At 44.3% G+C, this 14,891-nt stretch overlaps 1 protein-coding gene across 1 annotated transcript in view; it reads right to left on the bottom strand.

Annotated features, from left to right (window-relative positions):
* Positions 1–6,985: 6,985 nt before the first annotated feature.
* Slc16a10 (solute carrier family 16 member 10) overlaps positions 6,986–14,891 on the bottom strand; it is a 113,800-nt gene continuing 105,894 nt past the window's right edge. The window contains exon 6 of the mRNA XM_028768989.1: positions 6,986–12,902. Within this exon, the coding sequence (XP_028624822.1) occupies positions 12,670–12,902 (233 nt within the window). The 3' untranslated portion in view covers positions 6,986–12,669. The remainder of the gene's footprint in view (positions 12,903–14,891) is intronic.

Raw genomic sequence — 14,891 nt, 5'->3', positions numbered from 1 at the left:
TCAACAGGACAGGAGCAGACCGACTCTGTGTCTGCTCCAGCCCACTGATTATTTATACCAAGAAAAAAAATCATTCTTTCATAAGATGTTTGATCAAGAAGCAAGCTGGAAGAATTTTTTGTTTTGTTTAAAACAAACAACCCTTATTCCTGTAAATTACCCATTTGGAGAAAACCTGTCAAAGGTTGCTTATTATTTGATAAATTTTAATCAGAGAACAAGTCATTATGTTTAATAGTACTAAAAAAGGCTAAAATTTTGTAATCTGTGATGTCATTTAATAGATATTTACATACCAGAATATGCTGCCCACTCAGGCCACTGAGGAAATCAGGAAAATAAAAAATACAACAAACTGTTATTGGTCTGTAAAAGAAACATTTATTTCCTTATGATGGGATGAGATGAGAGCTAAACTGTGCAAACACACGGCTTGGGCTGAGACAACAGACTGACTTTCTCTGGTCTGTCTATCCCTAGACCTAGGCCTGGAAACTTTTAGCCTATGTATTATCTAATCTAGAATGTTCTAGACTTACTGCTGCATAAGCTCACCCTTCCTAGTTCTTGCTGAACTCTGGCTGGCTGGTTCAACTCAGCTGTTCTGGCTCAAACTCCTCTCCAAGCTGACTGATTCATTCTGGCTTCTCTCAGCTTCTCACTGAATTGCTCTGCTTGGCCTCTAACTCTGGCAATTTGTTCTAATCTTCTGGCTCCTCCTTATTCTTTGGGTTTAACTGCCTCTGCTGATCTGCACTGCACAAACTAAATGGAACCCACGAATGAACTCAACTGAACTCCACTGCAGGAACTCACTCACTCTGCTTCTCCACCCTCTGTCTCTGCGATGCTGCTTTCCTGTCTGTTGGGTGAATCCTATCTCTGACTCATTCTGTCAACTCTTTCTCTGATTCATCATTTTGATGCCCCTCAATTAGATGTCATTGTTTGGGATTAAAGGTGTGTCCTCCAGCCGGATCGCACAGACCCACAAGTTCTGTCCTCTCCCTCTCTTAAGCGAATGTGATCTCTTGCCAGAGCAGCCATGTTGCTGGATTAAAATTCCTCTGCACTGTACCTAAGCAGGATAAAATAATTTTTAGGTGAAAACAAACTGATTCCAACTTCATAAAACCTAACTTGAGAATTATAACTCATGGTATCAGCTTTAGGATTGAAAGTTCCTGGTCTCTTATAGATAAACAAACTTTTAAAATTCAGGTTTTTAAAAATCTCTAATTCGGAGTCTGCTGTCTTCTTTAAATCCTTCTTTTTTTTTTTTTCTTTCGAGACAGAGTTTCTCTGTGTAGCCCTGGCTGTCCTGGAACTCACTCTGTAGATCATGCTAGCCTCAAACTCAGAAACCTGCCTGCCTCTGCCTCCCAAGTGCTGGGATTAAAGGCATGCACCACCACTGCCCGGCTTCTTTAAATCCTTCTAAAGATAGGGGCTCCCCTCACACTCCACCACCCCTCTCCCGACAATCCACCCCGAGCTGAGACTCCCTACCTCCTCTCTCTGTGCTTGCCTCAGCTGCCCGCGGACCTCGTAGATCTTTCTGTCAGCTGCGCCAGCCACGGCTTTGGTCTAAGAATCAGTATTCAAGTCTGTCCCACGACCTTGTTTCCACAGGCTGAACACCAACACTCAAACCACCATCCCTGGCAATGGCTTACTTTGAAATCTTAAAACCCAGCATTCTCTTTTCTGGCCACAATTTCCTATCCCTTTAATTTCTTCTTCATCCTTTCCATTGTACGTGCTCTTTGATACTGGGGTCATCCTTTGATGAGTCTTCATCTCCATCCTCAGTCTGTCGGCTCTCCCTGCCTTAGTCTGTTCTCTCCCTCACCTAAGCTGCTGTGGAATCTATGGCACCTCCACAGACTGTCTCAGGGGTAAGCTCACTACTTGATGGCATGGTGTTTCCCCCACAAAACTAAATAACTCTAGTTTTGTTAACCTGTTAACAAAATGGTTAAATTTGTCCTCTGACGGTTTCACACGTGACTGGTGCAGAATGATGCTTTCTGTTTGCCCTCACCCCACCCTCTCTAATCTTCCTCCTGTCTTTGTCACACTCTCCCCACCCCTGCAAAGGTCCCTTTCCCCACATTCATGTCTTTTAGTTTGGTATTGTGACCCAGTGATTTTAACCAGGACTCTCTGAGGCCACAGGGTTGGAACTGTCATTTAGAGCATCGTGGGTTCAGCTTTCTTCTCTCAAGTGACTCATTTCTACACACACACACACACACACACACACACACGCACGCACGCACACACAAGAACCTACCAAACAACCTCTTCTTGATAAAAATCCATTTGATCACTCTCTCAATTTATCTTCTCTTTCTCTTCTTGCTGTTGGCTTTATCATAAGAGGTTTAATCGCTCCATCTCCCTCCATCTTCCTCCATCTTCCTCCATCTTCCTCCGTCTTCCCAGTTTACCTCAGAAGCAGCTCTCACCAGTTCCCAACTTTCCATATCTGAGTCCTCATCCCCCACGAATCTCGATTAGTCTATCACAACAGCTGTTCTAGTTGATTTCTAAAGTGTGCCTTGATTTTTTTCAATGGATATCTATAGAACATCACGGTGGTGACTGATAGCAAGTCCTTCAAGGTTGCCCATCTTAGAGGCCTCTACCAAACTCCTGGATTTGGAAGACTGAGGCAAAAGAATCATGAATTTGAGGGCAGTGTTGGCTACATAAGAAAACCATCTCAAAAAGTAAAAGAAAAAACTTGATTCTGGCATTCTGGCTAGAGTAGCCTGAGATTTATTTTAGTTGAAGTAATGTATGTCAGTCGATTTTTTCTTTGGTAGTACTGTGGGTCAAACCAAGTGCCTCCCAGGTGCTGAGTAAGCACTTTGTGTAATCTAGTTATTGGTTACGGGGTTTGTGCTCAGATAGAGCTGAGACCAACAGAAACAAAGAGCCACCAGGATGGAAGGATAGGACCAACTCCACTTGGGAGGGTTTTAGAATGTTCTAGAGAAGGTCATGTTTCATATGGGTTTTTGAAGGTAAGTTGACATAACAGTGAACAAGAGAAAGCAACTGTTAGTACAAATTACAGAGACACGTGAGGACACTGTCTGAGGCCAGGCTGTGCCAGGTGAGGCACAGAGGCACACACAGGAGGCACAGAGTTGCTACCTTCATGGAGTTTACAGGTGATAGGGGAGGCTGGCCTTAAACTGTTGCACTTATCTAGCTTAGTAACTTAACCACATTTAAAGAGACATACCGAAGCTACAATCTAAGGTCAGCTACTCTGATTCAAGTCTTGGGGAAGGTGTCTATGAGAAACTTTGAAATAATCGGTGTACAGAGGACATGGCAGGGGTTGGCTAGGTGTGCACTAAGAGCTTTGAAGGCTGGAGTTCAGCAACACGCTCCTGCTTGTGTACTGAGGTCCAATGCGGGCGAATATATTTCCTATATTTGTATAGGAAGACGATGCTCATATCCCTGTAACTCATCACTCAAATCAAGCTCACCTCATCTTCTGGAGACCTCCTCCCCTCCCGTGGCGGGTACCACATGCTGTCCCCACCCTGGTGCTTCCTTCTGCCTATCTTCTCAACAGATCACTAAGCCCCGCCCATTTTATTTCCATAGCTATTTCTAAATCTGCCTTCTTCATCAAAAGCCTTATCAAATTTAAAGACCTAATTGAGTTTTATGAACTACTGTGGAATTGGGTAACATTCACTTCTGTAAAATTACAGTTCTGAGACCCAGCAGCAGTGGCAATACTGCTCTGGCCGGCAGACGGCTTGTAGGGAGGCAGCCCACCTCTGGCACTGGATTTTCATTTCATTATCTTGTAGCTTCTGGGAGCATCTTCTTTTGCTCACACATGAAGCCTTCTTTCAACGGCTGTTGTGTTTACACTAACAGGTACCAGCTGCTGGAGAGTTCTCATTCACCATGTCGGGGGGCTTCTGTGCCTTCCCCAACCATGCAGTTGTCAAGACCTCTTGCACACAGCGTGTTCCCCTGTGTGTGCCCATCTTCCTGATGGTTTTCTAAGTCAATGAAACAGTCAGGCATTGTCGGTGTATCCCCTAGAAACTGAAAGCTTTCTGAAAACAGTGAACAGGATCGTGGTAGGCCCACCACCTAGCATTCCAGTTGCTTTTGGGAGGCAAGTGCTACAAAGAGAAGAGAAATGCTAGCAAGGTCCACTACAACATGGCAAGATTCCATTGCTTGTACCAACGTCTCCTCAAAAAGTTAATGTTGGGATGCAATAACACTGACTGTAGAAGAAGAGGTCATAAATTCAGGGGCCTGAAGGTGGGCATGGAAGATGGATAGAGATGATGTAAGTATAGTAACATTATATAAAGATTAATGCTGGGTACAGCAGCATGAACTGGAGCTCTATCTTAGAACCCACAGGCATTCTCCACAGCCCGTCTCACCCCTTCAGTCTTGGTGCTCGCCACAGGACTTCCATGCACTTTCCCAACTCCACAAGCTGATGGAGCTGGGATTGCTCTGAGGCCCTGACCAGTCCAGGTCCAAAGGATAGCACTCTATGCTCTCACCGCTATGCCCACATAGGACCCCCGAGTTTGACAGTCTTTCGGCCCCAAGCTGCGGCTACCTGCTGTCCCTGGCTACACGGCTGCTGAGGGGACCCTGGATGTAGAAACAACTTCCACCTCTGGGACATACTTAGTGTCTTCACTGAACAGCTCTGCCAGTTTTACCTGCATTGAACGTTTGTGCCAGCCTTGAACATTCCCATGTTTCACAAGCACTAAGTTTGGCCGTGGATTTCTGTTCTTTAGAGACTCCAGATCCTCACAAATCACCTCATTTTCCCTTTTTAGTGACTTAGGGCCTTCACCTGCTTTTTCCCTTTTCCCATTTCTCTTTTACTTCTTTAGCACTTTAAGAACTCAATTTATACACCAATATAAACCATCCAAATCTGTTAGAGCCTCTCCTGTCCTGTAAAGACCAGATCCCACCATGGGGCTTGGCATTGCTACCAAAACCCAGTGACAGTTCCTAGGTCTCTGCTGGTCAATTTCTTTCTTCACTCCCCTGTAAGCAATCTCATTTGCAGTAAAACCAGCATCGACCGCTGCCTATGCATGTCCCCTTCTCCCCGGAATTCCTGTTATTAGAAAGAAATATTGTCAGTGTCACACAAAGAAACACACAAATGAAGAGGAGGAGGAAGAGGAGGAAGGAGAGGAGGAGAAAGAGGAGGAGGAGGAAGAGGAGGAGGAGGAAGAAGAAGAAGAAGAAGAAGAAGAAGAAGAAGAAGAAGAAGACAAGATAATTACTTTTTGTAAAAAGGGGGTACCATGGTCCAAACCAGGCAAGCAAGCAGTACACTCAGCCAAGATGGCCTTTGTCTAAAAGGATTGCTTTGGAGAGCTTAGCAGTTTCTCATTGGCTGAGTTCAACCTCACAGTCTACTCCCAATTGGCTAATTTGGAAAGCAGTTCCAAAGGAAAATGGGAAGAGATTGGCTGCTATGATCAAGTTCAGGAAAGCAGCACGGCCTTTGCTTAAGAGTTTTACCACGTGTGGGACAGTAAAAGACTTGATCTCCTTTGTGTGAGAATTGTGTAAGGTTGGAGATACTTACGGACTATTGGCCCTTGGCAGCCGAGCCGGCACCTTCAGTAGAAAAGAGCTGTTCCTAGCACTCTCTCCTCTGTGTCCTCCAGCCCTGCTGTTCATGCGACCTCAGCTGTCAATGACTAAATGCAATTAATGGCCCGTGAGCTAGTCCCTCAGAGTCTGGTTTCCCTCGCATTACCTCTAATTACGCAGCCTTCATTTCGAGGAGAAATGGGTAGTTAGACCACTGTTTTCTGTGTCCACAGCATGCAAACTGATTCTCTCTGTCCTCATGGTCACAGCCAGGCTGTGAGAGAATCTTATTTCTTGCTTTAAAATATTTCCTAGTTCAAGCAGTTCAATGGTAGAAAACTCCCCGGTTATCAGTGTTCTGTCTTGATCTATATTAAGGTCCCTGCTCGTGTGCCAGACCATGGATTTGCCTTCTGTTAAAGGCCATTCGTGGGGACTGGCCCCGTTACATTTTTCCTGCAATCCCCCTCCTCACTGTCCAGTTCTTTCTATGGGTTCCAGGGCTTAGGATCCCAGGAGGGGCTGTGTTGCACAGATCTAATTTGTACCCTGCTACCTCCCTAGCCATGAGAAACGGCAAGCCAGTCCTCTTCCTGCCCTCCCTCCCCCTTTCCTCTCTAATTCTTCTCTCAGTTCAGAGGCAACCATAGAGAACATCCACATGTCTTCTCTCTATCCTTCCTCCTTTATGTGGGTAAGTTCTTTCTGGGCAAACAGCTCAGACCCAGCTCCAAGGCTTACTGCCCAGAACCATGTGACTGATGGACATGGTGCCTTTAGTCCCAGTGCTTGGGAGACAGAGGCAGGTAGATCACTGAGTTCCAGGACAGAGGCCACAGCCCTCTGACAATCCCATTCCGTGTGTGACACTTTCACAGACCGTGACATACTCTCTAGCAGATTCATCAAGGAGGCTTGCCACGCCACACCACATGGCAGACAGACACCCATGTCACCCATACCAGGGGCATTGCAACTACCACTACAGCAAAAGCCATTCCATTTCATAAGACTGGGGGAAGAAGGCCACACAGGCATCTCTCCTGTGGATGCTGCACCCGTAGACAGCCTAGCTTCAAGATAGGGCACCAGTGACAAACCAAGAGCAAAGATCCCACCCAACTTTAGTCTACTGAATTTGTGAGTTTAATTATGGTGACAGGAACATGCTCCCTGATAGGAACAGGACTTAAAGCTTTTAACTCTTAGACCATGCTGAGACATCCCCTGAGGAATGGCACTATCCAAACACACTGGAAAATGCACAGCATAAAACACAAACACTTTACTTCTCTTCAAGATAGATTGTTCATTTCAGTAATTCCCCTGCCCCAGAAAATACAATCACAAGATCTTACAGGAATTTGCTAAAAATTTTATTGCATTTACTACTGAGAATATCACATTTCCCCACAGTAAAATGACTGTATTCTCCAAAGTACAAAGCACTCTTCATTAAAAAGGTTCTGGTTATCTATATTAAATATATAAATCACATTTTTAAAAATCAATTACAAATTATATTATTTTAAAAGAAAACAGGATTTCTCAAAACTAGGAAAATACCTATGTTGGTCAAACCCAGCATGGTCTTTTCACAGTCAGCTATATTTATACAGCTATGGGGTAAGCTGGCACCTTCTGCAGGAGAGAGTGAGAGAGAGCGAGAAGGAGGAGGGGGAGGGAGGGAAGGAGGGAAGGAATGAGGGCGCTCACGCCTGGAGCACGAGGTATATTTGGAATATTAGGTTTTGCTAACAGAGTTTGAACTTGTGAAATATACAGGTGTTTGGTGTGGTGAGCCACCTCTATGGCCTTCCGTTATTTGATGCTCTAACCACTCGCCAGAAGCACTGCTCAAGGACCTGTACACCACCATCAGAGAGGCCCCATAGCTCAGTGAACCCAGCACCCTCAGCGCCCGAGTGCACGGCTCTCTAGAAAGGCAGCAGCGGCTGTATTTTCTCATTCTTATAAAATGGCCAAGGCTAAGTCTGTGAAGGAAAGCAGGACTGACCTAAGCCACACACACACACACACACACACACACACACACACACTCCTTTTCCCGTGACCTCCAGGTATCTGGATCTCAAGGACTGGGACTTGTGCTTCTTGGTGGCATTGTCCTGTTTTGCTTTGGGGGGAGGGGAGTCTGATGCTGTCACAGCATGATGCTGAGAGGACCTGACAGGAGACTGACACTGTCACTCACAGCAGTTTTAGACTGTGTCAAATCTAAAAGACGGACAGTGATTCTTCCAATGAATTCATTTTTCAAATTTCAAAACAAAACAAAACTTAACAAGTAACTCATCCAAATTTTAAGACCAATACTTCCAAAATCTGACTGAAAAACAATTAAATAGCTCAAATGTTCAAAATATCTCCTTGATCTAATCCAATTCAAAGCTTCTGTACGCCCTTCCCGCTGTTGTCCATTTTCACCTCTTGAAGTGAGTCTAGGGGCTGTGGCCCCGTGGGGAGAGCACCCTACCAGTATGTCATATCCTCAACCCATGAGTAATTTTAAACATCCTACTATGTGCTAGCTATACTGAGAAGGGACTTTTTCTTTAAAGCTATTCTGTTGGGGGACCATGTTCATTCCAAAGGTTGGATTTGATGACCATTTTTTTATAAACAAAACTTAAATCATTAAGTGTTAACAACAATCAGATACTTCCATGTGTTTGAACTCAGTAATAACTTCATAGGCAAAATTTCTCAGATATACAAAATACGTGTATGGTTTTGTTGGTTATACACAATACCCATTGTGTTACATATATTTAAAAATAAAAAAAGTCTTTGAGGGTTGGAGAGGCACTGAACAGTTACACTGTCCTTACAAAGGACCAGAGTTCTGTTCCCAGCACTCACAGGGTAGCTCACAGCCCCTGCAGCTCCAGTAGTACTGGTGGGTATGAGGCCCCCTCCTGGCCTCTGTAGGCACTGCATGCATGTGTATACATACCCATGCACACAAAACACCCATACACACAAAAATAAATCTTTTACAATTAAAAAAAATATTCTGAAAGGGATATGAAGCTTAATAGCAACCTTGATCCGATTTTTAGAGGCACCTGAATTGTGTGGGGTCAAAATATTGTTATATTGTTAAAATAACAAATCCTAGGTCCTTAAGAGAATATTATAGTGCAGACTATATTATGAAAATCACCTTCACCTAGTAGGGAAGAGCTTAGTAGAAACGCTTTGTGCTCACAGAGATCTAAACACTTATGGGGTTGGGAGGTGGCTCAGTTAAGAGTGCTTACAGCAGCTAGGTGTGGTGGTATACACCTTACTGAAATCCCAGCTCAAGGAAGACAGAAGCAAACAGCTATTTTGAGCAAGAGGCCAGCCTGGTCTACACAGTTATTTCTAGGCCAGCCAGGGCTACATAGGGAGACCCTGTCTCCAAGTGGGGGAAAAGCATTCACTATTCAGCTAGAGGACTGGAGTTCAGATCCCAGCACCCACATCAAGCCGCTCACGAATACCAGTAACTGCAAGGGATGTACATGGTTCCCCATTCTGGCCTCCGTGGGAACCGCACAAATACATGAGTAAAATAAACCTTGATGAATAACTTAAGCTGTCTATAGTTACTGATATGCAGACAAATGTTACACACTGCAGAACCTTTCCCAGGCTCCCCGTGGTTTCTCGGATCTAACATGGTTTCTCGACATTATTTTATGCTGAGAGTCCCTATCATGTCCAAGCTGCTTCCTGATTCTCATGCTGAAACACTCTTCTTCCAGAACCCACTGAAACAGAAGGGTACCTATAATTAGATTTATTTTAAAACATCACAATTGAGGTTGGGTACTTCTGGGTTAGCACGCAGGCTGCTGTTAGACTTGGTAAAAGCATTCTGTAGAATAAACCTCATGTCATGTCATGTGTTCCCTGTTCTCTGGAAACAGCACCTCTCCCGTATTAACCTCTGTCCCTGTAACTCAGCACTCAGGGAGACAGAGACCAGGAACTGTAGTGCACAGCATTGAAACCAGCAGTGGGGAGGCAGAGTCAGAGGCAGGTGATCTCTGTGAGAGAGGTCAGCCTGATCTATAAAATGAGTTCTAGGACAGCCAAGGCTACATAGGGACCCAGTCTCAAAAACAAATAGCAAACAAGCAACAATAACAGAAACCATCTAAGGAGTAGAGACAGGAGGATTATAAACTCCAGGCTAGCCTGCTGTACATATAATTCTTTAGAGAATAAGCTTTCCATTTTAGAGCTACTTTTTCTGTAAGATCAGAGGCAGAACAACATCTGTATTAACCCCAAGGTGAGGACACAGCTTAATTAGAGAGCCACCCTTGATCAGGCTCTGACACTGCTCTGTAGCTGCCCCCAAACAATAAACCTTGCTCTAATGTTTTCTAACGGCAGGACTGTTTATCTTAGTTGTATATTTTTAATTAACTTTTAAATATTTATTTTTACGTGTGTGTGTGTATATATGCCTGCGAGTGCCGTGTGCTGTGTGCATGCAGGAGCTCAGAAGACGGCATTGGGATGTCCTGGAACTGGAGTTACAGGCAGTTGAGAGCCACCATGTGACTGCTGGAAACTGAACTCGGGTCCTCACTAAGAGCTGTCCTGTTCTTACCTACTGAGCCAGCTCTCTGGCGCCTTAGCTTTTGAAAGCACTAACAATGATGAAGTGTCTCAGGCAACTGAGGTGTGACATAAACGAATAACAGGGAAGTCACTAGTGAAAGGCTTGATAATGACTGTGCTATCACACTCCAACTGTTCTCTCGGTGCTTAATGGAAGCCCACGGGAGACAGCCTGCATGGTGGTGCACCTGTAACCCCAGCACTCGGGAGGCTGAGGCTGGCATGTCTTTGGAAGCTCTAGGCCTGCCAGGCTACTTAGTAAAACCTTATCTAAGACAAGAAAGAAAAGAACAAGAAAGGCCAATGTGGTTAAAATATTTTCCCTCCTGAAAGAACTTATGCAAGCAAATTGCCGAAGACCCCTCGTCAATTTAAAACAGGAAAGCAACTGTCGGCAGCAGGTTGAAGCCGGGTATGGCTGCACACTCCTGTGACTCCTCCCCGTAGCAAGCTGAAGCAGGAGAATCTCAAGTTCCAACTCCTTGCTGGGCCACACAGCAAGCCTGTTTCAAAACACCTAAAAGAGCTTTGTGAGTTTGAGGCTAGCCTGGGCTGCATAGTGAGTTCCATGCCAGCTTGGGTCTTCAAAAGCAAAATTATCGACACACAGCAGAACACCCCAGCATCCCAACACAGGTCTGAAGCAACAGACTGGAGATGAAGACTAGTCAGATCCCCTTAGACTCCACCTCACAATAAATAAATAATAAATAAATTATAATTATTCAAACCCATTAAAATAACTTCTACACTTAACATTTAGGCTGTGAGCTCTTGCAAGACAATAGGTAAGAGAGCTGTAATTAAGAGGGAAAGCTTCCAGCTTTCATTTCAACTCCTAGCCCCTCTTCCCTCTCTCTCAACAAGAACAGGTCTGTATTCTCTCCAGGTGGCCCATCCGACAGATGGAGAAAGGGAATACTGAGTAGTGAGATAACACAATTAAGTTTCACCTTCCAGATAACTTAGTAACAGAAGGATCCTGGAAATGCTTAGGGAAAGATAACATCCTTCTCACACGAACAAGCAAGTTACATTCAACTCTGACTAACGGTCATCTAGGCTAATGATTTAAGTATACTTTGCATTTTAACCTTTAAAGTCTAACATATAATTTCAAAGATAATAAGAGTGTGTTCCTGTTTTAATAAATGAGTAATGGCTCACAGCCCAACTTTGGTTTTAATTTTAGGTCCTCAAAGCTTGTAGCTTGCTTTCTACAGTTGGGACACACATGGGGGACAATGGAGGGAATTAATAAGCTAGTGCAGATAAATATCACATTAATTTTCCGGTCAAAGACGAGGAGTATACTCCATACTTTATGGAAAGATTGTACCTCTTGGTTCAATGGAGTCTCTCAGTCTGCGTAAGGAAACTCCATAGCAGGCAGATAGGGAAAGGACCCACCACCAGGCTCCTCAGTGTATCACAAGACTGTACATACAAATGTAAAGTTTTGCTTTAAAAATTTAGAAAATTTAAGAATTGGCTTTTTACAAATGTATTTAACATTTTAAAATCACTAGTTCTACAAGTCCGTTTAAGCAGTTATTTCTGTCAGACATTTCTCTAATGGATAGACCCTCCAATCTGTGTCCACTCCTCCAGCTGATAACACGCTCAACAAAGCAGGTGAACACAGTGCTAACAAACCCGGAAGTCAGAAAAACTCTGTTAAAGTCGCCAGGGTATCTTTTATACATTCTACTTCACTTTATTGTTTATACAAAATCAGAAATTTGGGGTGTTTGTGGCTACTGGAGTAAAGCACACTACAAACGAAAGGGAACAAAGGTTAGTGGAAGAAACACCTGCCGGCTGCCTCCACAGACCCCTCCCAGCTCCCATCCGGTGGCGGCACCAGCATCTGCTCCCGGGAGGCTCCTTGACGGCAGCGCGCAAGCGGCTCCTAATTTCATAGCTTAAATCATTTCCAGACTCGAGGTTTCGGTTGGCCTCTTATTATCTAGGATCCGGGCTTAAATTTTGCAAAAAGTTCCAAAATGAAGGAGAAAGTGACTGGAAGTAAAGACACCAAGTGAAGCAACAACGTGCTTCCAGTGTGAGCGACCCGCCCAGCGCAGCTCCAGGCACGCTGCGGCTCACAGCCCCCGACAGCGGCCCAGGCTTCCACGGCTGCTCCTCACTGATAGCTTTGAATGCTCGATTTTGATTTCCAGACATGCTTGCCTGTAACAGACTCTCTTCCCCCTGATTCGTGGAAATATCAAAGCTGTTTGGGGAGAGAAAATGGTTCTTGTAGTAATAAAGGTTTCATGTCCCATTTGTGCTATTCCAAGGATGATTAAAAAAATAAGAAATCTGTAATTCATATAAAAGGAAAACTGGCTTAAAATTCAAAAGCAAATCCAGTCAGTGGAGGTATATATGGCATTAAATAATAGAGTCAGATTCTTTTTTGAAGATTCCGGACGAGCCTGAGAGTAGAGAGTTCTGGTTCTCCAGCATCTTCTCCATCTTCTCCCCTCCGGCGTTTTTACTCATCTCCCTTTGCTTCTTGCTATGGATCCACGGGATTAAACAGAGCACAACACCCCCAATGAAGGGAGGGATTCCCGCAAGGTAAAAGGCCACATCGTAGGAGCCCAGCTTGTCATGAAGTAACCCTGGAAGAGGAGACAGCAGCTGTCACACAGAGGGAACAAGTCTGGCTCCCAGATCAGTCACACTGATCGCAGACGCCGATGACAGGCTTGAAATGTAAACATGTTATAATATGAGGAAGAAAAAAATCTCTGATTTTAAATTTTACTGTGGAAATATCCAAAGACCACTGTGGAAAACATTTGCAACTAGGCTTTGGCGTTCCCAAGCCCGACAGAGATCACTTAAGATACTTTAAAAATGACGTAATAACCCTGTCTCAGTTGAAGGTGGGTGGAACACCCAGATCAAAGTTCTGTAAAATATCTACACCTCAAGATGATCTTATTTGACTTTAAAGAGAAACTACCTTAAGTTGTAATACAAAAACACTAAAAGCTATAAATCTAAGAGTCAGGATAAAAAGAGACGCAACATTTTTTTTAATGTATGAGTGTTTTGTCTGAATATATGTCTGTATACCAAATGCCTGCCTCGTATCCAAGGAGGCGTCTGGAGTTAGGGGTAGTAGTCCACCACGTGGGTTCCAAAAAAAGCGTGCTTTGGAAAAGCAGCCAGTGTTCTTAACTACTGAGCAACCTTGCTAGCCCAAAAGAGAGGTTTATAAATACATTTGAGAAAGATACTAAGGCTTTCCCATCCTTGGAAAGAAGTGTGACAATGTGTGTCAGACCTGGCAGCATCTGACTTTAATCCCAGCACTTGGAAGGCAGAGGCAGAGTTTGAAGCCAGCCTGATCCACACAGCAAGTTGTAGGCTACATAGAGACCCTGTCTCAAAATAAACAGAAGACCCTAAAGTGTGTGTTTGTCATTTGATGGATTCCTAAGCTCTACTTCTGAAAGTATTAGTTTACTTCTAAATTTCCCGAAAAATCCAGGATTCCAAGTTGTATGTTTTCTTAGTGTTTGAATTTTTACTGTGCAACCTCTAGTTATCTAAAATATCCAGGGAACACACTGAACTGAGCACCTCTCCTACTTCATTCAATGCCCAGCTTAGAATGCGTCCAGTAGCACACCACCATATGCACATGAATGAATGTACTGTTACCCTGCATCTGACATCTAACAGACAGGATCTTTAAATATGCACTATTCCTGCCTTCAGAGCCCAAGTGTCTCACATGCAACCAGCCTTGCCTCTGCGGCTGCTAATAAACAGGTCTTACTATAAATAATCACTGAGGAAATGGGGGAGGGTAATTCTCCAGGTCAGTTGCTGTGTGTTCTTCCTATTTCAGAAATGTCCTGCTAAGCCCCCCATTTCTCTTGTGTGTAAACAGTTACTCCTGCCACAGAAGCAACACTATTCCCACTCTAACGCTCTTTACAATTGCTTGTAGACCTGAAATCTCCCAAATGGAGCTAGGTGAACAATCTATGACCTGAGAAAAGAGGAGGAGATAGAGGCTTCTCCCACAGGGACTGTCACTCGAGATGTCCAAGTCTACTTTGTGTGCGCAGCAATAGCATCCCTGCAGCCCTGAGTCTGGATCAGCAGTGTGCGTCCAGATATCAGAGTGGATCAGGCGAGCCTCACCGAGCCTCACCGAGCCCTGGTATCCGGCACTGTGACTGTGTATCCGGCACCGTAACTATGTATCAGGCGAGCCTCACCGAGCCTGGTATCCGGCACTGGAACTGTGTATCTTTGGAACTTTATCCTAACTGTATTGAAAACTCATCTACATCACACCAGTACCCGAGCAAGACATCACTCGGTTAGTTAGAAGACTTCTAAAGGTAGAACTCACTGAGGTGACATCAGCTATTACAGTGAAAAATACAGTGGCACTTAGTAAATTCGCTATGCTCCGTGACCAGTATGGCTACATCCATTTTCCGTCATAAAAACAAAGCGCCATCCCTTAGCACTAGTTTTCTGTCTCTATGGGCACGCGGAATCGTGTGATATGTGACCTTCTTATATTTGGCTTTGCTCACTGGCCTGATGTCTGTGACGCCCGTTCACCTGGTGGCGTGTATCAG

This window comes from Grammomys surdaster, unplaced genomic scaffold, assembly GCF_004785775.1.
Source record: "Grammomys surdaster isolate TR1022 unplaced genomic scaffold, NIH_TR_1.0 190, whole genome shotgun sequence".
In the NCBI taxonomy this organism is placed as follows: Eukaryota; Metazoa; Chordata; class Mammalia; order Rodentia; family Muridae; genus Grammomys; species Grammomys surdaster.
Note: the sequence above shows the minus strand (reverse complement) of the source record. Positions and strands in the feature narration are given on the sequence as shown.